Source organism: Tursiops truncatus, chromosome 1 (assembly GCF_011762595.2).
Source record: "Tursiops truncatus isolate mTurTru1 chromosome 1, mTurTru1.mat.Y, whole genome shotgun sequence".
Classification (NCBI taxonomy): Eukaryota; Metazoa; Chordata; class Mammalia; order Artiodactyla; family Delphinidae; genus Tursiops; species Tursiops truncatus.
The window spans coordinates 45,051,512-45,076,988 of record NC_047034.1 but is presented as its reverse complement, the minus strand read 5'-3'; the positions used below and the strand labels follow the sequence as shown (position 1 = coordinate 45,076,988).

General features: G+C 39.3%; 1 protein-coding gene across 3 annotated transcripts; it reads right to left on the bottom strand.

Annotated features, from left to right (window-relative positions):
* Window positions 1-331: 331 nt before the first annotated feature.
* Window positions 332-19,397, bottom strand: IVNS1ABP (influenza virus NS1A binding protein). 3 transcript variants are annotated; one of them, XM_019952584.3, is made up of 15 exons: window positions 19,258-19,397; window positions 13,121-13,341; window positions 12,044-12,171; window positions 11,653-11,822; window positions 11,449-11,524; window positions 10,183-10,356; window positions 9,718-9,843; window positions 8,255-8,362; window positions 4,201-4,330; window positions 3,505-3,729; window positions 2,910-3,031; window positions 2,687-2,813; window positions 2,472-2,603; window positions 2,193-2,366; window positions 332-872 (listed from the first exon to the last, which is right to left on the bottom strand). In XM_019952584.3, exons 3-15 carry the CDS (start codon window positions 12,152-12,154, stop codon window positions 619-621), a joined length of 1,929 nt encoding a protein of 642 aa, XP_019808143.1. In that variant the 5' UTR covers window positions 12,155-12,171; window positions 13,121-13,341; window positions 19,258-19,397; the 3' UTR covers window positions 332-618. The 3 variants fall into 3 exon arrangements, with proteins under 3 accessions (XP_019808143.1, XP_073659601.1, XP_019808147.1); XM_073803500.1 differs by lacking the exon at window positions 10,183-10,356; XM_019952588.3 differs by lacking the exons at window positions 9,718-9,843; window positions 10,183-10,356.
* Window positions 19,398-25,477: the final 6,080 nt, after the last annotated feature.

Here is a 25,477-nt window from a genome sequence, read left to right as displayed (position 1 = left end):
CTTCAGTAATTTGAACCTGCCACATTTTACTTCAACAAGTAAAGCACTCTGCTGAGAATACAAAAATTTATAAAAAGGCCATCATAAAAGATTAAACCTCGGTAGGCATGTAAGCTTTCTTTTAATAAAAACAAAAATAGTCATTGTCATCTAGTTAAATAAGTCTCTTTGTTATAGAATGTTCCAGTTATTGAAAAAGGGACCTTAAAAAACCCAACTGCCTATATCTTAAAACCCTACCTCTCTTGCCCCATAATACACACATTTGAGGGAAGAGTCATTTAATGTGCAAATTGGCAAACAAATGTGGAGGAGAGGGGACTTCTTGAAATGACGTGCCCAATCAATTCTTGGTTTATTCTTTTACAATATCAACTTCCAGAAAACTAAAATAACCAAAGTAGCCCTAAAAATACACAAAACAGACCTTCATCTTTGCATTCCTTTCCCAATAAACACAAAAAGTATGTACAGCATGTTTAATAATATGCAATATGCAAAAGCTTTGTGTTGCTGTTAGCAACATCTATACCCACCCACCCTCCTTATTCACAAGTGTACCTCTACCTAACACAATTACATCACTAAGCCTGTTAGTTTGAAAGGGTCTTCAATTTGTTAAAACTGGAAAATCTTGGTATAGGGGCTCCACTCATTTGACTCAAGGTTATAGACTTCCACCGTATTCAGAAACTCATTGCCATCAAATCCTCCCACTGCATAAATAGTGTTCCCTACAGTTGCAATCCCAGCATTGCTCCTTGGTGAAGTCATGTTTCCCATCATCTTCCATTCATTTCTAGTTGGATCATACATCTCCACACAACTGATGGCATGAGAACCATCAAAGCCACCACCTACAAACAGTTTTCCTAAAAGAGAAAAGAGACAAGGTTAATCTAGAGAGGCTAAGAAAGAAACCCTTAAATTGATCTTTTGCTAAAACAGTGGTTCTTGGTAGAAAAGACTGTTCATTCTGTCAGAAAGTATTTATTGAATGCCTACTAATGTAGCAAGCACTCCCTAGAAGCTGGGGATACAAATGGAATAGAGTTGAAAAGAACCCGTTTGTATGTGTAAGTCAGGCAATTTAAAGGAAGGGGAGGCACCATCTAACTACAGTGCAATTCTCACAACAATTCTATGTGGTTGTTTCTATTACTGCCATTTCACAGATGAAGATATAATGAACAAAGAAGTTGGACAACTTGCCTAGAGATGCAACTAGTAAGTGGCAAACCAGAGTAGTTCTGTGCACTGCAAGTTTTGGTATTAGTCCAGTGCATAAGAACTAAGATTCAAAGTAAGTTATAGGAAAGCAGGTTTCAGATAACTGAACATTTTCTAGAGCTCTCCAACTGTATAAAATGATTTCGGCATGGAAATTTCTTCTTGGAAACAGACTGAACTGTGACTATTTTCAAATATACATGCAGGGCAGTTAATAATTAAATTAATTTCAGACAAATAAAATGTTAGCATTAAATATTCTCTGGAGTTTAAGGAAAAACCTTATTAGTGATTCTCGAATTCATTATTTTCTCATCTGATTGTCACTTAGCCTACCTGCATCCATGTACTTACCCATAAAAGAACCGACAAGGCTCATAGTAGGCCAGGGGTTGCAGGCCAGTAGGCTACTTACTGGTGTGCCTACACACTTAGGCTCTTGCCAGTTGAGCCACAAGCTTTGTTCTAAAAACAATTCTAACTGAATTCATTATTGTAATTATGTAATTAAACATTATGTAAATCCATAAAATGGATGTGAAAACTGTGTCTACATATGATGATTTGCAAACACTTGTTAAAAATAATCTAAAAATACTGCTTCCAATTAGGCATGGAGTAGACAATTAGAAAAGACTAGATTTAGATGATTTCCATTTCTTTTGTTTTACAAATCAAATTTTTTAAAATTCTTGCTCTAAAGAAACAAACTCAAATTCCAAGATGATGCATTATGAGTATGATTTATGGAAGAAGATGAATTAATGTTATATATCCAGTACTGAGTGATTAGAAAAGACATTTCTAAAAGACAAACCACCAATCCCCACTGCGTCAGAAAAGAAGGCTAGTTCTGAATTCTTAATTATACAAGTGGATAGTTATCACTGACATTCTCTTGGAATTTTAGAACAAACTCTTGCTACTACCTACTCCTCAGCTCTCCAAATCCCAACACTCACCGCCGAGAACAGCCACTCCAGCTCCTCGCCTAGCCACATTCATGGATGCAATTAAAGTCCAGGTGTTATTTTCAGGATTATAACGTTCTACTGTGTTCAGACAATTCCAAGACTCTGCGCCTCCAATTATGTACAAATAACCACCAAGCTCACAGACTGCAGACTGGTGTCTACCTATAAAATCAAGTCAAACCAAAATTATTATTCTATCTCCCCAAACTGTAAGTGTGCACTACACATACCATTGATTCAGAGGTCTTAAAAAAAAAATCAACTTACGAATGTTAAGAGGAGCACAGCTTGTCCATGACTTTGTTATAGGATCAAATACATCACAATTTTTCAGTCCTTTTTGACCATATGGATCTGAGCCACCAACGATGTATAATTTCCCATTCAGAGCACACACTCCTATGTGAGTATAAAATAAGGTTATAAATTGATAACTTAATTATCATACTTAAATACTGATGATCTCAGCAGAAAAGTATTACCTGCATTACAACGATTAGTTCTCAATTCTGGAATAGGAGTCCAGTCATCTATGTTTGGATCATACATCTCTCCACATCTCAGGTCATCTGAGTGGCCATTTGATCCACCCACCACATAGAGCTGGCCCTATGCCAAAAGCGAGAGATTAATATTTCTGCCATTCTCAAGTTCTTAGAAAAAACTAAATGTGGGCTGCTTCTTCCTGCAATATAGTGCACTTACCATGAGTACGGCCATTTGAAATCGGGCTCTTGGTGTCCTCATGGGAGCAAGAAAGGACCAATGATCTGTATGTGGATCATAGCATTCAACTGTTCGAAGACACTCCTCTCTGTTATAGCCACCTGGTACAAGAACCACAAAGAGTTATGCTTAAAGTATTAAACTGGACCAGCCTTTCTGGTCTAGAATGGTTTAAGTAATCTGTACAAATGAGAAAAAGAATCTTTGTCCACACACTTAATAAGGCCACATTAGTTAATGTTTTAACTAAGTGCCTGTAACAGCTGAATGACAAAATTATGAGTGTAAGTAAATTGCTTAGTCTTGACTTGAAAATTAGGAGGGAACAATTACCCACTTCATAGTTTTTTAAGAATTAGAGACAGACATTAACTTGAAGGCTAGGCAATACTATAGTACTGACTTTTTATTTCTGTCTTCTTAGAACGTGGTAAAGTGGAATGTCACAGAAGAAGGCATATTAAATAAACCCTGTCTTCCAAAGTTTGCATGTCACAAGCAAGCATAAACGTCCACTTATAGAGGCTTAGCCAGTTGAAGGTTTCTGATAAGTCACTCATCCTTCTATTCTTACCTGCAGCTATGAGTTTGCCATTCATCTCTGCTGTCCCCAGACCAGATCGTGCGTACTGCATAGGAGACATGGGCTTTTCTATTAACTCATCTGGTTGCATCTCAAAGCTTAAACTTTTAATGAGTTTTGGAGTACTTGTTGGTGAGCTCTGTGGGCTGTTTCGCCCATGAAGGAAAATGACACAGAAAATACCATCCAGCACAGCCAGGCACAAGTAAGTGTTATCTGTAAGCACAAGAGTTCCATGTTTAAAGATGCAATTTTTATTACTTTTGGTTGCTGTGTGATCCTGAATTGGACTCCAGATTCCAGATAGGGGATGACCTGCTACTCTTTTCCAAATTTAGTTGCTTCTGAGTTTTTTCCTCAATCACTTTAGAAGTATTATATGGTTCCACTTAAAACTCCTTCTTAAAAAAAGAAATAGGGCTTCCTTCGTGGCGTGGTGGTTGGGAGTCCGCCTGCCGGTGCGGGGGACGCGGGTTCGTGCCCCGGTCCGGGAGGGTCCCGCATGGCTCGGAGCGGCTGGGCCCGTGGGCCGTGGCCGCTGGGCCTGCGCGTCTGGAGCCTGTGCTCCGCGACGGGAGAGGCCGCAGCGGTGGGAGGCCCGCGTACCGCAAAAAAAATAAATAAATAAAAAAAAAAAAAAAAAAAAGAAATAAATTGAAGGCAATCTGACAAGTGTAATACACTTACTTGAAGTCTTTTCCGAAGCAACGATTTTCCACTCGTGCTTAGGGCTTTGTATTGTAGCATTTGGAGAAGACAGACATCCAATGGAACTGCTACTTATCTGCTTATGGCCATTCTCACGTGGTGGCTTTTTCTGCAAAATCAAAAGGCAGCTACAGAAACCTAGCCAAAGACCATACCTGGTGTACCTTTGCTCCTGAGCTATTCCACAACACTGAGAAAACCCTTAGTACCCTCCACTTATGCATGACATTTATAGCACACCTAGGTTTAACACAAAACAACACCTTCTGACTGACACACATCACTGGCATTCTTCCATCTCCACTTAATAAGGAAACAACTACACCTACCCTGGTCAAGAAAAAGTTCAAGTTCAACAATTAAAAAAACATGTTGTGGGTCAAGTATCAGAATAGTCAAGAGAGGAAAAAACGGAACCTCCTCCTTCATAATCCACATAGTCTTTATATTAAGTATAGAATTTTCCAAAATGTTATAAATCTAAAACAGCATGAATTAACTGAGAGAATACATTTAACCCACTATCTCCATGAAACTGCGAAACTTAACTAAATCATATGTACTGGTATCCTTCATATTAGCAGACATATATCCATCCAATCTCTCTAAAAGTTATTTTATAGGAAAAAAAAGTGGCAATTACAAGAAATATTTACAAGTATATTTCTTTAGGATTACCTTAAAGGTATTATAGAGTGGTTTTCTAGACAAGTAAAACTACATCAAAACACTGAAGTAAAAATGGTAATCAGAAATTAAGGAAGCAATAATACTAAAAGAACCAAATATTTTTAAAGGAATACATGAGAACATAAAAGAGGGAGAAATGGGCAAAGCTGCAAATTTTCAAATGACTGTAAGAAGATTACATTGTACCCTCGTGTATGAGTTCTCTTTGATAGTTTTCTTCCAATTACTTTAGCTCTTGACACTTCCAAAGGATATGATCACATGTCATTAGAAGAGTCAAGATTACCCTGGTAGGAACTGCCTGCTGAATGAATAGGTACCACCTTCAGTACCTGGCCAAGTTTGCTCATCCACTTATTTTGATCCCCAGGGCCACAGCCTCATGGGTAGACAGAATCTCTAACAGAAATTTCTGTTTCGAGTGGAAGAAAAAGGCCATGAAACAATAGAGAAAAAGATTTTGATAGCTACTTGAAGCTGTGAAAAAACTATCAAGTTTGGTGTAAGCAATTCAGCAAATGTGGTTATAGCTTAAGTAGGCTATTTTGAGAAAAGGCGGAGAATGTACCATGCTAATGATTATAATTACATTCCATTTAGACATTTATTATGTACCTAGGTGTTATTAGGTACTTTATTCACACTGTCTCTTTTAATCCATTAAGGGCAATATATCTCCCCATTTTATAGGTAAAAATACTGAAAATAAGAGAGAAAATATGCATTGCCTAAGGCAATGCAAGAAAAATAAGGATTAGGAATTCTGAGTATAAAGCCACTCTTTTATACTACGATAGTCTGGTGTGTCCTGTGCTACTAGGAAGTACAAGGTACATAAAACCCTATCCCAATCTATGGGAAGAAGGGATCCAAAGTAACACAAGTTGATGATGCTTGATTAAGAGCTTTCACTGTAGTAAGAAACCTGTTCTAATGTATGGCTTTAATTGAGAGAAAATCAAATGTGAAAAAAAAGCACAGTAACAATGAAGACTACTTGGTGTTATGTAACTAAGCCTTATATAGAAATGCTGGTCAACTCTTTTATGTTCCTTCCAGAACACTTTCAAACCTAATTCTTTACTCTCCTTTATTTTCAAACTTTACCCTATCAACTCCTCCCACTCAGCCCACCCACTGGCCCACACTTTCTTTGCCTCTGACCTCCCCAAGGGGTGGTCCCTGGTAGCTCTTTCTTTGTCAGCCACTGTCACTTCTGAAGCTAAGCGTTTCTTAACCTTAATACTCTCTGGAAATTATACCCACTAAAGGTTACAAAGTGGCTTCCTAAAACCAATGTAGAAGAGATATCCCTAATCTTCTTTTACATGACCTCCCAGAGGATGATTTGACACAGTTAACAATCCAGTCCTCCTTCAAACTTTCTTTTCCTATGTTAGCTAGCTTGTACAACACAATTTGATTCCAATGGCGGCTTCTCAACTTTTTCTCTTCCTGAAGCTTAGTGTGTTTCCTCATCCTTTTTACTTTATCATCTCTATTCATGGCACTTCCCTGGAATAAGTCACACAGGTCAGAGTCCTACTCACCCTCAAATTCTTCGTTTCCTTAATTTTCCGAATCTGAACAATCATTAAAGACCTTTGTAACTATAAATGTCTAGAGTCCACACTTTCCCCTTCTCGTCCTTAGATCACGCCCTCATCTTTTCACCTGAACTACTGCTTGTAATAGTCTACAAATTGTTCTCACAAGCTTTAATCTACCCTCTGTACCTGGTCATAAAAATAGAAGGGTTCGATGCATTAAGTAAAACAAACAAAAAAACCCCTCAAATGAGCTAGAATCCCACGACCCAGAGACTGCCACCTGATAGTTAACTATCTGTCTAAAATATGATAATGAACATATAGATCTCTGCTGTATAGAAATACCATAATTTAACCAATCCCCCTATTGCTAGACTCTTGTCCAGTTTTTCACTATTATTAAAGTTGTGAAATATATCTGTTCAGATCACTCTACTCCCTTGTCTAAAATTCTTTGAAAGTCCCACACTACTTGTAGAATAAAGTATAATCCTCGATCAGATGTTATTTACCTACTCTCCCAGTCATGTGACCTGTAATTCCAACAGTATCCTCCTTTCACAGGTATCCTTTGCTATCTGACACACCTCTATCTGCTATGCAAACTCTTCCACATCCTCAGATGGCTCAAATGTCGCCTCCTTTGTGAAGTTTCCCTAGTTTTTCTCCTTTTGGTTCCACCCTCCCCTTAATGTCTTCCGTAGGTAATTCGTATAAATCTGTTCTGTTTTACCTACTCCTGTAAGGTCCCGGAAGCAGAAACTGTCTCTTACACATTTCTGGGCCCTCTTACCTAACATCACGGCCTGCCACTTATCAGGCACTCAACCACTGCTTGTTGAAAGAGTACTTTAAAAAACCATTAAATTACAGTTTAGAGATGTTTAGAGATAAGAGGGAAAATATCCTCAATGTTCAAAATACACAAACATGAACAAAATTCTCAACTAACTCAGCCCCAAAAGCTTTTTGTGAAAATAAAAATATTCAGCCACTATTGACACAGAACACCTGATAGTATCACCATACACGTTATTTCTGAGTCTATCATTTACCTTCTAATTATTAAAGGAAAACACCCATTAACTTGGGTCGACTCAGCCTACTTTATAGTTATCCCTCACAAATACAATGTTGAGCTAAAGGCCAAACAAAAAGAATACATATTGTATAACCATTTACATAAATTTCAAACACAGGCAAACTAATCTAATGCTTCAGAAGTTGGGATATAATGGCTTCCTTTGGGGTAGTGTAGGGCAGTGACTGGGAAGGGGGCAAGAGGAAGGCTTCCAGAGTGCTAGAAGTCTCTTCTTGACCCAGGTAGTGTTTAAACCAGTGGGTTCACTATGTGACATTTATGATTTGTATTCTTTTCTCTATGTTATTTATCCATAAACTGAAAAAGTTCATACCTGAGATTTTTTTTTAAAAAATTGGGTCTAACAGTCATTCCCAATACAAACAACTATTTTTTATAATCTGACCAAAATAACATTTAATTTCTATTTTGCTTCATCTTATTGGCCCTTTTTCTTACTGCTTATAAATCCTACTTGATTGAGAAAAAAATCTTAAGTGGGGTTCCCTACTTTGTTCTGTTAGTTTCTTTTTATGTGGCAAAAATGGTAGTAATGGTATGAAAGGTATGCTTGTTTTCTCCCACAAGTGTTTCTGTGCAGTCATACTAATGAAGGTCTTCCACTTTCCTTTATTAAAGGAAAATTTCAGTATACTATAAAATGCTCTAATCAAATTTTAACCTGAGGTTACCTCAGATGTGCAATGTGTACCTGCACAAACTGAATGTGGTCATCATCACTGCCAAACACCTCAGCCTGTCCAGCTAGTAGGTTCCCATCAAGCAGCTTGTGATCGGCTGAGTAGTACAAGGTTTGAACCTGCAAAACAGCAACAGAACACCCATGTGGCTACTGTCTCCATGGCTACTCCACTAGTATGCAGATCACACAAACGCCTCAAGGTAACCTCCAGTGTGCTTCTTGAGCTTCTTGACATCTTACTCTGGCAGGATCCCAAAGTAAAGAAAATACATGTCATGGTGGTAAAAATTTAAAAAACAAAAATAAGATACAGAATCTTCTAATACTGGCTGAAGAGTCCTTGGCTTGGTTGGCTTGAAAGAAATCTTCGTTTTTTCATAGCTTCTATTATACAGCATTAAGAAAAAAAGGCACTAGTACAATATATAGGCTCTTAAAGAATATACATATTTATAATAAAATACTGAATATGGTTTACACCTTTGAAGAGTAAGTAGTCTAATGTGCATAAACATATTTCCGTCCTGCGCAAGCAATGTCAAGAAAAACAGATAAAAAACAAGTGCAAAAATTCAAGCAAGCTACAGAGATACCTCCCTTAACAGATGCAAACATATGGCTAATGCATCTGATTTTCAAGTGGGAAACCATATAGAATTTAAAAATCACCTGTTAGCCTTTTTAGAGCATAATGATAACTGCATTTTTAAAGGCCTAACAGGTTTGGTAAGCCTTTAGTGAATCCGAAAGGCTTAAGTGGAGGGATAAACTCAAGGTCACTCCACTGTTCCATCTGCATGTTTAATTCCCACCATTTCTCTGTCAATTTTTTCTTGTGTATTTTTCAAAAAGTAGCCCAAGTTAAGTGAGTGACTATATGTATGAACAACACCATTGAAAAACACAAAGCTTTAAAGATAAGAATCCTGTAAAGGAGTAAACACCATTAAATCATCATCGTTCTCTGCCCACAGCGGATTTTTCTTAGGAGAACTGGGGCAGGACTGCTGCTTCTTTACGTGTCAATACACTTGAGGATTCTTCTTGTTTCTTCAGTCTTGGGTATCCTAGTTTTGTTAATAAACCTATGGGGAGATAAATCAATGGGGAGGAACAACCATTAGAAGCTTTTACCTACTTGTCAATTTAAAGCAAAAACCTGTGAAGAAAAATTAAGAATCTACAGAAAATTTCAGTACCACCTCCCATTTCTAAAGCAAATTACATGCTACTTTAAAGAAAGTTAACAGCACATAATAAGCAAAGAAATAAAAAAAGAAAAGCAGAAGACCAAACTGAACAGTTCATTCAGCTCACCTGGACACCCCCCCTGTTTCTCAGCTTAGGGGTACCTATAGCAAAATTTAAATTCTTTAGGGTCATGGTTATAAAATAAAAGTGAAAGGGAATCCTTCATGTTATAGCAAAATAATTTTTAATAATTGTTGAATCCCATTTACTTTAAAACTAACCTCTTCCATCAGCTCTTCCAGACTGTCTCCATTCTCCCAGATGCTACGCTGCACCCAGTTGATTACCTTTGTGTACAATTTGCCATTGCTGGGCAAGCAAACATTATCTTCAAGCATTACCTCCAACTAGAGTTGGGAAAAAACAAAGACACATGGATCAGTGTTGAGCCTCTAATTCTCAATTTCATAATAAAGAGGTCATAGATGCCCAACTGCACTCCATACGCTTACTCTATTTTTTAAGGAAACCAGTAGCCAAAAAAAAAAGAGAAAGAAAAGAAAGTAAACAAACTGGTAGGCAGAAAACCATTACACTGCTAAAAATAACCGTATGGTTTCAATGTATTGTCTTTTTCATAACCATTACTCACTTGCTTGAAACATGGAGAAAGATTACATTCCTGGAACTAAGTAGTATGTATCTCTTTATTTAACCTTTACATCTTTCATCTTTATAGATTTTACCTTTAGCCGTGGAAGTTTAAGAAACTCTTCCTCTTCTGAAATTTGTAACAAGTGCTCCTGAATATAAGCATCAACCTTATTCAACAAACGGGAGTCTCCCATACAACTTGCAAAATTTCGGTAAGAGATGCAGCTGGTAATATCCATTCTAGATAGTAAATAATCACCACAAACCTTGGAAAAGAAATACATGAGTGCCAACATTTACATATTTTATTTAACAAATATGTAATATTCAGTGTGTAAGTACTATGTGGATATATAAAGATTAACCAAAAATCACTGCCTTAGAACAAGTTTAACAGTAGGAAGAATACATGTATACAAATGATAAACATCAAAGAATGCCATTCAAATATATAAGAAAAAATGCAACAAACTGAAATGCTATGAAAATGCACATGAAATGTTCGGACAAGTATTTCCAACTAGAATAATAGATAAGACGTTATAAAGGCAGTAATCTGAATGGGGCTCTACAGGGGAGATGACGCTGAATGCACACAGAAACTAGGGAAGATGCTGCAACAATTTAGTTTGGCCAGAACAAAACATAAGACAATCAAAATAGTTTTGGAAGAATAGCAACTATATTAAGGAGAGCCTGGAATTCTAACCTGAGGGACGTGTGCTATGACCACAAAAGGATTTTTAAGCAGAGTGAGGGGCTTAGCAAACTTCTTCTCAAAGGGCCAGACAGTAAGTTTTTAGGCTTGTGGGCCGTACTTTCTCACAACTACTCAACTCTGTCACAGCAGGTGGAAAGCAGCCATAGACCGTATGTAAATGAAGGCTATGTTACAATAAGATGTTATAAAAGCAGGCAGCTGGCCTCAGGCCTGCAGTTTTCTGACTCCCACATTAGAGGATTAAATGCCTTTTTTCCTGTAAATTATTAAGCACTTCTCAGTGGCATTAAATTCTAGAAAGAATACTTCTAAAGAACAACCGAGAAGTGTAGAAGAACGGAGAATTAAGGATATGAGTTATATGATTAACTGAGAAAATCAAGACTTACCCTGCCAGAGAAGACTACTGAAAGAGCAAGATTGTAGCTTGAATTATCTGAGAGGAAGTGTGACCCTGCTGTGTTACATTGGCTAAACAGTTAAAATTACATACATATTTGGTTCTCTAGGGGAAAAAAAGGGACATTTTCAAGTTCTTGAGTCCAACAGATGTCTTATAACAAACTGTACACACTAATCATATAAAATAAGACCCCCTAGTAACAGTACTCCTTGTATATTACTTCTGTTACTCTACCTGCTTTACTCGGTCCATCTTCAGCTTTTTTGCTGCAGAATAAACGTCTTTGACTAATTCCTTATCGGCTTTCAACCTATTAGAAAAAAGGTTCTTTATCACTTATCATACCAAGGCCTTGAAACACAGACACTTAATTTAAATAAATTTAGAGGGACTTGGAATTTCATTCCCTAGTTATATGATGTACTTCAGAGAACTTACTGAGCAGTGTAGGCATAATTCAACAAGACTTCAACAGCTTCCGGATTGAGATCATCAAACTTAACATGAGAAACTCGGTGAGGATCACTATCATTATTAAAGATTTCAAATAAATAGGGGCTGCAGCAAGCCAGGACTGCTCTGTGTGCTAACATCTCATGGCCACAGACCTGCAAAGTGAGGAATTAACATTAGAAGCATTGTGGACTATGTATTTCTCTAGCTAATTACTACATCGTATCCTTCATCTTACATTTCTGTGTAAATCATTCTTTTTTAAACTTATTTCATTAAATGCCTCCTGTGAAAAACAAAACAAGCCAATCCAAGAACATATGGTTTTTAGTAATGAAAGATCAATTCTGTAAGTTTCCAATTACGTTTTAAATACCTGAAGTCGAACATCACAGAACTGGCCACTTTTCCTCAGGGCATTTAATTTGGCAACAGAAGACTCAATGAAATTTTCGTCTTCAAACATTAAATATCCATTGGGAATCATTTTTCCTTATAATTTGGCTAAAGGGCAGAAAGAAAGAATGAATGGTGATTTTTATAACATTTTAAAGAGTAATGCAGTATTTTTAATTTTCAAATTTCATCCTATCAACAACACATAAAAATGTTATCATACAAAAACATTGCTAAAACACCACTGACACTGAACGTCTAAGCCTTTGTACCCCTATACTTTGGTCCTAAGTCTTTTCAAGGATTCATACAGTAGTGTTATGGTGTCCCAGCAATTTTGGCCAGGTTTCTATTCCTATTAGTACATTCATTGTGAAGGAGAAAAAAAATGTAAACCCAGCCCTGCCCAAACCCATATAACAAGCAACTGAAAAGCCTGGAAGGATGTGAAGTGGTCATCACATATAGATTCCTTGGTTGGGGCTGCAGTCATTCCTTTACTCACTGATATATACGACTAACTTACATTCTGTTCCCTTTGCTCTACTCAATATTCTGTGATAACCTATGTGAGAAAAGAAGCTAAAAAAGAATCAATATATGTATAACTGTATATGTATATATATAACTGAATCACTTTGCTGTACACCTGAAACTAACACAACACTGTAAATCAACTATACGCCAATAAAATAAAAATATTAAAAAATTCTGTTCCCTTTGCAGGTTTCATATATTTTAAATCACTTATCTCATAAACATACAAGATAGAAATGTATGTTCTTTAAAAAATTTTCCATTTCACCGTTTCTTGTGAACAAGTGACTAATGGCTACACAAAATGCATCATTAAAAAGTGGTAATAGAAGATTTCACTTTGAAGTAAATGATTTATTTAAATTCAAAATAGTTTATAGAAAGGAAAATATAGGAAAAAATTTTTTTCTATCAATATTACTGACTTCGCCTTTTAAAAAAATTATGAAAGGCTGTTAGTGTACTTGGCACAGTCTTCAAAAAAAAAAATGTGTGCACTGGGCACTGACTATCCACTTACCTACTATACTGGTGAGAAATGTATTTCCGGGGTGTTTTAAATAATCAAGGACAAAGGAAACTCAGCGCTTTGTTGAGGTATGAAGACAGGTGGCTGAAGTGAAGGCAGAGGTGTCTGAAGCTCTAATGGTGATTCCAAAACTATCAGGCTTGAAAATGATGTAATCAAGTCCTTTAAAGCTATAGACACGAACTTCTTCTGTGATAATCATGCATCATAATCTGTAATAATGACAAGTGTTGGATATTCAGAATGATCAAAGACTGCCAATGATCTAGGTAGATCAGATCATGCAAAGTCCTGATCTTGAAGACATTTTGAGGTAAATGGCACAATACAGAAAATAACACGAATGCTACTATACATAAGCATTTTCATTTAACCTGCAACCACTCAGGTGATTAAAAAAAATAAAATCCCTCCCCAGAAGGAGCTAGTAACTTTTACCATTTAAGTGAGATACACAAGCACAAAATTAGAGAAAAATATAAATATTGGTTAATTCTAATATTCTTTACTATTAGATTCCAACTAATATACAAACATGTGTTCTGTCTGTTACCAGCCAGCAAGCAACCATCATTATTCCCCGACATGTATACAATGTTACAGTCAAACCAGATATACTGTTTCCCAAAATGTGCTCTGTAGGTACCCACCTCTGTAACTTCAAGTTTCCTTTTCTTGGAATACCCTTAACCCAACCTCTGCCCGCTGAAATCTTACCTCCAGAGCCCCTGCCAAATCCCTTCAGCTGAGTAGTTCCTCCCCACCTCCACATACTGAACCCTCTCTGAAAGTGTGTATGTGTGATCTTCCAGCTGGTCTGTACTGGCTTATCTTCCTTGATTCAAGGCCTCTTGAAGGCAGAGCCTCTGTTTTCTTTATCTTTGTATCCTTCCCATCTCCCCCCACCAAAACAACTAGCCTAGAAACCTGAATATAAAGATGAGTAATTTGTTGAAATGAACTAAATAAACAAAAAGGAAAATATTAATGTCTGTGCTTTGTATGATCATTTTTCTCATATACAGTAATAAACTACCAATGGAACAATTCTGGTTCAAATCAAATCTTCAGGAAAATCACATTCAGTCCTCCCCCCATTTTCACATGTCATTAACTAAAAGTGTCAAAGTCAGATGGTACTTAGTTTTTAATCATCTGAACTGCTATTACACCACTAATTCAACAAACCAGAACTAAATAAGAAATTATGTGAAAGATGTGCATACTTTTTAAAATGGACATCTTCAAATTACCTGTATTTTCCTTATATATCAATCAAGCCCACAATTCTAAATCTAACAATTATGTTAATGTGTATGGTCCCTTACCCCAGAACCCACTTGAAGGCTAGTCCAGTTCCATTTCAACAAACTATTGTATTAAGCGCAACACATGCGCAATCTGTATCCCGTACGCCTTCACTGGTTTCTCCATAGCTTAGGTTTTATTTCAAGGAAACCTGAGTATTCTGACTCAGGTTGGGACTGTTGTCAATGCTTACTCCTGCAATGAAAGTATTTCATACCTTTATGTAATATTGATTTCCTCTGCTCTACACTTGCATCCAGATTAGTTAATTCAGCTTTTCTTAAGAAACCAGTTCTAACAAAACAAATGTTTTCCAAGTAACACACAATTCTATGTACAGAGAGAACACACTATCCAAAAGAAACCTTCAAACATTTTCAGCCAAGACCTAGCTCAAGTTGGGAAAATCTATGCAAGGGTGAAAGGGGGGGACCCCTCCATGCAAGTTATGTTGGATATTATTAAAATGTATGCCCTCTGAAAAACCAAAAACAAAAGGAGATTTATAAGTATTTTAAACTTTGACCAGTTTTATTCAGTATTTATTTGTAAACTAGCCTTGATCTTACCAAGAATAAAAGTGGCATCTATAAATATATAGACATACCTCGTTTTACTGCACTTCACTTTTCCTGCTTCACAAATACTACCTTTTTTTTTTTTTTTGCAAATTGAAGGTCTGTGGCAACCCTGAGTTGCCAGCTGATGGTCAGCATTTTTTAACAATGAAGTATTTTGAAATTAAGGTATGTATGTTATTTTTAAAGACATAATGTTTTGGACACTTAATAGACTCCAGCAGAGTGTAAACATAACTTTTATGTGCACTGAGAAACCAAAAAATTGGCGTGACTCGCTTTACCACAGTGGCCCAGAACCAAACTCACAGTATCTCTGTGGGTGTATTTGATAAATTGAAAGTTCTATCTTAAATTTATTTTGGAAAACAACAAGAACAACAAAAACCTGGATGGTTAAAACCACTTCAGTCCTTTGGGAGAAAATACTGGAGAATTTTTGGAGCAACTCTTGCCATACAAATTTGTACAATATTATTAGTTCTGCAATAGAGTGAGTACTACTACGTTAGTACTCGATGATTTTCTCGTACAGCAAGGTCTTAACATGAACCTCATCTCTTTAACATCTGCTGATCCGTATAACCCTACTTGATTTTAAAAGCTAGCCCAAGTCCACTCAACATTTAAGTTAATGCAACAAACTTTATCTAATTACTGTCCTTATATACTATATGCCCCTACTCTCACCCACCCCCAAGTTGGAGGAGGTCACCTCAGCTTCTGCCTGCAAAACCATGTCTTTCAAAGTTCACATTCACTTTCAGTAAAGTTAGTGTGGACAAATTGAGTTTTAAGCCATTCCACAGAGTCACAGATCTCAGTTTGGTCTATGAAACTCAAGCTCAAAAACTGATGGAATAAAAATGTGCGGAGAATTTTTTATCTTTGAAAAGCCAAACCAAAAGCCCCAACATCCCAGGCTTACATACAATTATAAAATTTAGAATTTTATTTGATATTTAAAAAACACATTCGACTAATCCACTTTTAAAATTAAAACTGAGATCAAATGCAATATATTCTGGTAAACAGTCTTCAGTTTCTTCATATGGCCAGTGCAAGAAAAGGGATACAGATGACTTATAAATGAGTAATTAAACTGCTTTAGTAAAACCCAGAAGTTCACATGTTACCACAGCCCCCCAAAAGATCAGCTGAACCCAAATACACTTCAGTAAGCCTTATCAAGGAGCTGTAAAAAATGTAGGTACAATATGACCTGCCCCCAAATTCTTCTTGGGCCTTCAGTAAGAGCAAGATAAAATGTTATCAAACTTTCAAAGAATCCTTAAAACCTCAAGGCAAATTACAAGTATTAGTTAAGTTTCAAGGCAATCTTTTGAGGGTAGCCAACTCACAAAATAGTAACCTACTCCATTTTTAAAGGACAGACGTTATAATACAAAGTAAGTCAATGAATCTTTTAAAAACCAGAAGTTATAGATTCCCAATGTCTGAAACGATCCATCTATATCAAAACTCACCAAACTCACTCACTCACTCCATGCTTTTAACCTCATTGTTCTGTAATCCTTATATCGCACAAACATTTATGGCTCCAAACATATGGCAGGCACAGTCTGGAATGGGATGCTCATAACACAATGAAGTTAACTCCATTCCCCAGCCTTGAACACTCCACAGACCAATCAGAAAGACAAACCAAGCAGTGAAAACAGTTCAAACAAAAGGGGGAAAAGGTATGAAAGCACACATATTCCAGAAACTGCAGCGATCTCTGTTTAAGTAGACTGTAGTTTGCAGGATGCATATGGTAAACAGTAGGAGAGGAAGTAAAAGAGATCAACATTAAGGTTTAAACAGAGCAGAATTTTTAGCACAGAGGCATAGGACACTAGCAGAAATATAGGGGATGGTCTGGAGGAATGGGTAAAACATGGATGCAAGGAAATTATTTATAATCCTTGCTTATCCTAACTAAGGTAATAAGGATATTTTAGAGTAGATATGTGGCATCAATATCAAAATTAGAATTCCAAAAAGCATAATAGAGACATTTTTAGTTTGCTGCATGCTTAAAGTCAGGAAGGAAAAGAGGAGTTTGCTTTGGGACATTATAAGGCTGAGGTACCTGTTGGGCATCCAGGTTGATACCAAAAGTGTAAGTAAGGATAGTGAGCGATGTATCGGTTTATAAATCATTTACAAGGCGGTAATTGAAGTTTACAAGTAAATATAATCGTGTACTTTCTGTGGTTCTAACAAAAACTCAGAAATAACTCCCTTATTCATTAATTCCTCCATTTACACTCTCTAGCACAAGGGAGGAGGCTCCCCAACCCTCTTGTAGATTTGACTATACAATCATACTGTTGAAAAGTCAATGAAATTATTTTTAGGGGTACTTCATCTTAATATCAATGATTAAGACAGTTCCCCAACAGGAAAACATTTTGCATTAAAAAAAAACAACAACAACACTTATTTGCGAAACACATTCAATTGCCACCTAAAATATCCTTCAATCAAGAAAAAACAAAACCCCACTCCAAAGTATTGGGGCGCCCAAAAAGTTCGTTCGGATTTTTCTGTAACTTCTTACAGGAAAAACCCGTACGAACTTCTTGGCCAACCCAATAAGTAGCCAAAAAGACACGAATTTAAAACTAAAACCAAAACCTGGAACACTTTGTTTTGGGGGGAAAAGTCATAAAAACAGACCTGCAAATTAAGACAATTAAGAAATTAATATTAACTAATGATAGAGATTTCATCTATTAGGAAAACAGAGGAAAAACCATTCTGGGTCTCCTTTAGGTCAGTGATGCTAGTCCAGTTTTACCTCTCACTACCAAATTATAGACATTTGACAAGTAGCCTGCCAGCTGGTATTAAGTTATAGTATTCTCAATCCAATTCTAAACAGTGTACACCTCATCTCCAGATATACAAAGAATAACTTTAGGCATGATTATGCCTAAAGCTACTCATACTGTTATCCTTAAACAACCACCAGTGCTAGAATTATTTTAAAAAAATATGTCTCTGGTAGTCTAGTCCATGCTGTACTTGTTGAACTGTTTAGAGTAGTACTATGCTTACAGGGTTGTTATTTACTACTAGACAGAAGATCACCACACGCAAGTTCTCAAAGAACAGCTGATGCCAGGGTGTTCTAATCCTCCATGACTGACAACAGACATTAAGGAAACAAAAATAAACCCTTTAGGCCTCTGATTTCTACTTATCTAGTTTTTGAAACGTCAGCGCCCTCAAACAATAGATCTGTCTACTTTGTATTGGGGGAAAAGTAAATCTATTTCTAAAGTATTTGTGGTTCAAGTTTCCCTACGGTCTATCCTCAATCTGATACTGCCTACTACCTTCCTACCATCATGAGCTTACAACCAGAGTCCCTTTGCAAGATGCGCAGAAGGACGGAAAAACAGCAAACCTCTCTGCCGATTTTCTTTGGCGAAAACAAAGTGGCGAGCGCCCCAGAGTGACTGGAGAGTCCTGCAGTCCCGGGCCTTCATCCCCGCGCGGCGGGGCGGGAGCCCACTCCGAAGGCTGGGAGGCAGAGCGCCCAGCGTCTGCACACCCCCGCCCGGGATTGGCCAGCCCCGCAGTCATTCAGCGCGACACGTCAGGGCAGCCGCTCCCTTCCTCCCTCCTCCCGCCCCCTTCTCCCCGCGCTTGGCAAGAAAAGCGGGCAACGTGGAGCGGGAACAAAGGACCCCGCGGCCCACGGCGATCAGGGGCGCGGTGCCACCGTACCCCAGGCCCGGGGTACCGATGGGGCCCTGGACCAGCTCCCCGTCCACACTCGCCGGGTCCTGGGAAGGCTCACGGAAGAGAGTCCAGACCCCGGGCCGACCCCAACACTGGGCATCGATTCTTGACAGCAGGAACGGAGATTCCCGCGCCCTCCTTCTGGGAGGTCATCCCTGGCCCGCGCGCGGCGTCTTGACCCAGGCCCCCGAGGACCCCTCGTGCAAAAACTTCTCGTTCCTCACGCCCTGCTTCCTCGACTCCAGCGCTCTCCGAGGCGGCCCGAGCCCGCCCTTGGCCGCTAACGCGATCCGGCAACCACAGCAGCACCGGGAGCGCGAGGGCCGCTCGGCTGCGGCTCCTCGCCCCCAGAGAGCGACGGCGGCAGCGGCCGCGGCTTGGGGCGTCCTCCTCCCGGCACCCGGCACCGCTCCGCGCCATTCCCCAGTTCGCAGTCTGGCTGCGCCCTCTTCCTCCTCCACCGTCGACGGGACCAGCGCGTATTACCTGGTTCATCTCTGAAGAGATGGAAAAACTCATCTCTGGAGCTTCAAAGGGGAGCAGAAGGAAGCGGGCGGTAATCGGCCCAACGGAAAGCGTCTCGAGGCCACCGAGAAGGGAGCGACCGAGCGGGGAGACGAGCGAACAGCCCGCAGAGGCTGCGAGGAAGGGGAGCGCACCGGAAATTCGCAGGGACTCGCTCGCTGGCTCGCTGGCACAGCGGCGCTGAAGCCGCAGGCGGCGAAACTGTGGCCAGCAGTTCCGAGAGACCGACCTCCACGCGCGTCCCGGAGACACTGCCCCCGCCGCAGCCGCCCGCTAGCGCCTCACCCCCTCGCACGTCACCACGTGCGCCGCTGCCGTAGCCGCCGCCAACGCCTCCCCGACGCTTCCGGCTGGAAAGCGTCGGCAAATGACTGGCGAGCACAGCAATATAGCGCTCGAGGCCCCGCCCTCCGCTGGCCCCGCCCCCACCCTTTTCCCCCCGCCCTGTTTGGTTCCGTCCTGCGCAGCTCAACTAGGTCAAAGCAAGGTGATCTTTGGAAGAGCGGGTGCTCGGGGCCCGACACTTGTCGCGCCGTCGGCCCTCGCCCTTTCAGGGCGGGAACTGGTTCCCTCCAGCCGCCCTCACCTGTTCTGCCATCCCCTGGAGGCACAATATAGCCAGACAGATTAGACGTGAGAGATTAGATTTTTCGGCGTCAGACGTACATGTAGGCAACAGCCCTAGGACTGGAGCTGGCCGCAGTGGACGTAAGAGTCTGTAGCTGCCTGTCTGCCCTTACCTTTGTAGGAGGGTGGTGCGAGGAGGAAGCGTGGTGATTGTGAGGAAGAGCAGAGGCACGCCGACGAAAAGGGGTGAGAGGATTCAGTAACTTAGAGAAAACAATTGGAGAGGTCAGAGAAGGCCTAATATTATATCAGTGTTGCTCTGAAAAACTGTTTACTTCTACTTTTCTTCCCCGGGATTTGTTTTGTCTGAGTGCAGCTCTCCTCTCGGCGACACTGAGTCAGCTCTTTGCTGGACTTGCCCTCTTGGAAAAAGAAAATAACCTTGAGACCAAATAGCAACCTTAATTATCCCCACGCACTCACCCACCTTGTCACCAGAAGACAAACCTGTTCAGGGGGAACGTGGGGTATAGCAGGCTGACAGCAACTTCATGGGACTCTGAAGGGCACACTGGAAAGCTTCCTAGATTGAAGGTGAGGGGATTTCGTGAGGTAAACTTGTTTAGAGTTTGGCAAAAGCTTCCAGGTTAATGTCCTGTTAAGCCTATCCTGATTTGGTGAGGGCGCTTAAGCCATCTACACCTAACCTTGTTTGTATCTGATCCCTCTGCTTAATTAGTAGACATATTTCAAGGAGCTCTTTGTCATCACTCCCTACCATTCTTTATCATTAACTATTTCGTATATGCTTATGGGAGCAGGAAAAATGTTGGGGCCCTTCATCTGCAATAGAAGCTTTACAACCTTTTATTCTAAATTATTGAGGCAAGGAGATTTTTGTTTTGTTTCCAATTCAATTGTGGAAGGAAACAGGGTCTAAGATATCTATAATTCTTATACCTTTCTTAAGGAGAAAAAGACTGACATTTGCCACTGGCCTCTTGTTTTTGTCTTCTGATAATAATTGACAGCAGTGTTCACTTTTATTGCAAATGAAACTATTCGAGTACATACCTTTTACATTCCTTTAATACCATAGACTTCATCTTTCCAGAGAGAGAGTATGAACTTCCCACTTCAGGTAGGCACATGACTTGGTGGCCTGCTGGACACATGGTCCCACTCGCTGTACTCTAAATAGTGCCTCTGTGACCTGAAACAGTCACCACTTTCTTAAAGCTACAGTGTGATCAGTCAATGCATTTTTGCCTTGTATGGAATTTCACATTTGCATATTACCTTCTCTATGAATAATGACAATTTATGCATTCCATTTGTCTTCCAGGCAACTCCAGATTTAAGCCTATCTTTCCAATTACTATATAATCCAGATGAAAATTTAACAATGGAACATTGTGGACAATTTCAACCCAGTAAAGTAATAAATTATAAGATTTCACTCAATATTTTAATTACACAACGTATAATTGGACAGTGTTTAATAAAAATAAAAACTATCAACTTCTATTTTATGTCAGGCACTGAGAAAGATAAATTAGGGATTGATGCCAACCTGCAATCTGCCTGTTTTCCTCTCTGATTCTGCTTTAAATGTTGTCCCAGTCCTAAACTCTGGCTTGTGTTTTATTCTTTATGTATTAGTTTGCTAGGGCTGCTGTAATAAAGTACCACAAACTGAGTGGCTTAAACAACAGAAATTTATGGTCTCACAGTTTGTACTTCTAAAATCAAGACATCTGTAGGGTCCTGATTCCCCTGTAGGCACTTGAGAAGGATCTGTTCCAAGCCTTTCCCCTGGCTTCTGGTAGTTCCTTGGTTTGTGGCACCGTAGCTCCAGTTTTTGCATGGCATTTTCCCTATGTGCCTGTCTGTGTGTCCAAATGTTCCCTTTTTATAAGGACATCAGTCGTACTGGGTTTGAGGCCTACCCTAACCCAGTATGACCTCATCTTAACCAAATCTCCATTTCCAAATAAGGTCACATTTTGAGGTACTGAGGGTTACGACTTTAACATGAATTTTGGAGGGGACATAATTCAACTCATACCACTTTTGTTCAGTGTTTCTCCAAGTTTGGTCCACGGACCACATTTATCAAAATAACGTGGATGTTCTTATTAGAAAGGAAGGTTCCCAGGCTTCACCCTAAACAAGTGATTCTCAGATGAGGGGAGTGATTTTTTTTTGCCCCCAGGGGACATTTGGCAATGTCTGGAAACAGGACTGGGGAGAGGTGCTACTGGTATTGCTGCTAAACACCCTACAATGCACAGGACAGTCCTCCACAACAAGAAAATGATCCCACCTCCAATGTCAACAGGGCCAAGATTAAGAAGCTGTACCCTAGAACTGCTAAATCAGAATCTCTGGGGCCTTGAAACGTACATTTTGACAAGCATCTCAACTACTTTTACCCACACTAAAGTTTGAGAAACACTGCACATACAAAAACCTTTTCTAGGCGTATGTGCGTGCTCCATTTTGTTCCAGATATCAGTTACCTCTCTTATTTATTAGCCATGCTAATTATGATAAGATAATCTAATTAAGTATTACAATTTAGCAATTCACACAATTTATATGTCTTCCTGTACTGGAAACTTGTTTCTATTTTAAAATTTCTATACCATATTACATTATTTTGGGTCAACTGTCTACATCCTCTGGATGCCCTTTGTCTGATGAAAATTGTTGCCAATCTCTGGCTTTGGCAAAGCAATGCTGCACCTCCTCCAGTCCACTAGTTTCTCCTGTACTCAGAGTGCCTGCCTTGTCTGTTTCATATATTTCTCTCATCCCTTGCAGTCATGCTGCTATTCTCTCAATTTCTTTCTCTTCTTTACTTCTGGCATTTGAAAATATTTTTAGGGTACATTAGTGGTGCCTTAAAAGCAGAAACAAGAAAATGGTAGAGTCATAAAAGACACAAGAAGCACAGGGAAAAAATCTTAAAACTTCCATTAAAATAGGTCATTGGACACTGTTACGTATTTCAACGTATGACAAATTGAGAACTTGATGCCTCTCTAAAAAATTGTTTTAAATATTCCCTTTTAGAGAGAATCTTCCATTTTCCTGATAAAACTTCCATAGAGAACAGGCAAGCTGTTCAGAAATATATATATATATATATTTAATCCAGAGATTATAAAATCAGATTATTTTGGTCCTGCATTATCCTTACTGACTATTACATTATCCAAGCTATTTTACTAATGACTTTTTGCTAGTTTTCTAAAGTCCTCACTGCTAAAATTTTGAGAACAACTCTAGCCTCCTGTTCCAACAACCAGAATCCCCTAATAGTTTCTTTCTCTTTCAACAATTTCTTAGGAATTAAAACTTCTCATGTCATTCAAACATACTTTCTGTGACGTTATATGACCTTTAAGCCAGCTACCTCTTTGTGGCCAGCAATCATATATTCAGCTCTTGAATTCTAAAATGCAACCTAACCTTTCCAAAAGCCTTCATCCAAAAAGTCTTTTCTTTTTTTTTTTTTAAATCGACTGCTGAGAATAAGCAAGGCATGGAATAAGCAGCCTTTATACTAAGCTGAGTTTTTAATATAAATATTAAAATCAAACGTATAAACAAAAGTGTGGTAACATATAGCACAGTCTGTACAGTTCGATCCAGAAAGAGATCTTTTGTGATATTTGCATCCAAAATTTGACACCTGATGGAGGAAAGTTACACAATACAGTTCAGCCGGACTAGCCAGCCAACTGTTGCTAGTGTAAACTGATCACTTAACATATGAAGTCAAGAGACTACTTCAAAAAAATCAGAAAGGATAAAGCAGTGGGGTTGTAACATCAGTTCTCCCTTCTTCTATAATGCTTTCTACTGTCTGAAGGAGACCAGAGTGAAGCACAATGAGAAAATGATGAAATTTTACGAGATTCTTGTGAACTGGGCTTTCGAAACTACTGAAGACGGAAAGTCATAAAATTGTCATCTAAGAATTCCTACCCTGAGAGTAATCCCTCCTGGCCACAATTCTCCAAAATTGGTACCCTAGGGAACAGAATTATCAAGTGAAATGTTATCTTTCCCAGTCATCTCTAATGTCTTACTAGAGAGAAAAATGTGAAAGAAAAACTTTGGTGGTGACATATTCTACCAGTGCCCTTAAAGGTGACTATGCGTAAGATACCCTCCCTCTCAGTACCCACCAATCCTTCAAGACCCAATCAGCACTTTGCCACTTCTAAGAAGTGGGCTCAGATAAATGGAAAGAGTGCTGCAATTGGAGGTCTAGGTCCAAATCTTGGCTTTGTTACTTAACTATTTAAGGAAAATCTCTTGTCTTCTTGGTGACTCTGTTTTCTAATGTTCAAGGTGGGAACAATAATACTTGCCTCACAGAATTCTATACTTGGCGCATGGAGGGCAATGAGTAGATATTTCTTTACTTAAAAGCCTCCTCCAATTACTCCAGCATACATGACTTTTCTCCCATCTCCCTGAACCCTGGCACATCGCCTATAAAATTCATTTGTCTCTTAATCTACCTTGGGGTACCTTTATGCTCGCAGAGTTAAGAGATGAGTGGTTTGAAGCATAGCAGCAACCCAGGCTCTTAAGCAGGTTGTTCCTCTGCCCTCAGACACCTTGAAGTGTTGGATGAATGAATGTCTAAACCACATGTGCCTCTCGTGCCTCTTTCTGTCAGACTGATGTTTCCAAATAGTGAAGATAAGCGCTAGAGGAAGCTGGAATGATAGAGGACTAGGGAAATAAGGACGGAAGTGGTTATTGAGGCATATCACAAACCAGAGGGAATAAAGGCACCTCAAATGGCAGAACAAGGACATCGGATCTCCTTGGCTGATTTCCTTTCTCTGTCTCAAAGTGGTCTCCAATGTGCTGAAGGGGATGTAGGATTCTCAACTCCATCTTCCCTTCACCTAGGGAAGTGTGTATACAAACATCCTAAATACTGCTTCCTGTGTCTCTTCCAAGTGGAAAAGTGTCATTATGTAGCTGTTTCTCAGATTTTTTACATAAAATTATTCTTTGCCATAACAAAATAAATCCTGATTTTTTTGCTCCGTATTTCCTAGAAAATTAGGAGAAGCCTATGATATGAAACACGGTGGGGGTCAAGGTTCTTCCCTGTGTGCATCTATGCCAGGACGCAAGATCTGGCCCTAGCAAATCTCAATGTTCAAGTTCCTTTTCAGCCACACTGAACCTCTCCCTTCCTTAATACACCATGCCTTTGGGTGTGCCATGGCACTAACTGAAGCACCCTTTATCTGGTTAATTTCTACTCATCCTCCAAACCTCAGTGTAGAACTGTAGAAAACTCAGTTCTTCCACGCAGCCTTCCTGGATGGGCCTAGGCTGGGCCACTGTCCCTCCTATGAACTCACACGATATCCTGGGACATCTCCCCTCTTTGTAGCGTTAATCACACAGTAATGAAAGTACCACTTGTAGGCACCCCATCTGTATACTATGCTTTGGGAGGACAGATGCCATCCTGTTCATCGTCACATCTTCAGTACCTACCCTGGACCAGGCATGTAGAGATCCTCAAAACACATCACTACAGCAAACGAAGAGGGAATGGTATGCGTTATTG

Coding starts and splice junctions, on each gene's coding strand:
- IVNS1ABP (XM_019952584.3), bottom strand. CDS start 12,154: ATGATTCCCAATGGATATTTAATGTTTGAAGACGAAAATTTCATTGAG. Junction 11,823..12,043: donor TCTGTGATGTTCGACTTCAG/GTATTTAAAACG, acceptor CTCACTTTGCAG/GTCTGTGGCCATGAGATGTT. Junction 2,604..2,686: donor AACTAATCGTTGTAATGCAG/GTAATACTTTTC, acceptor ATACTCACATAG/GAGTGTGTGCTCTGAATGGG.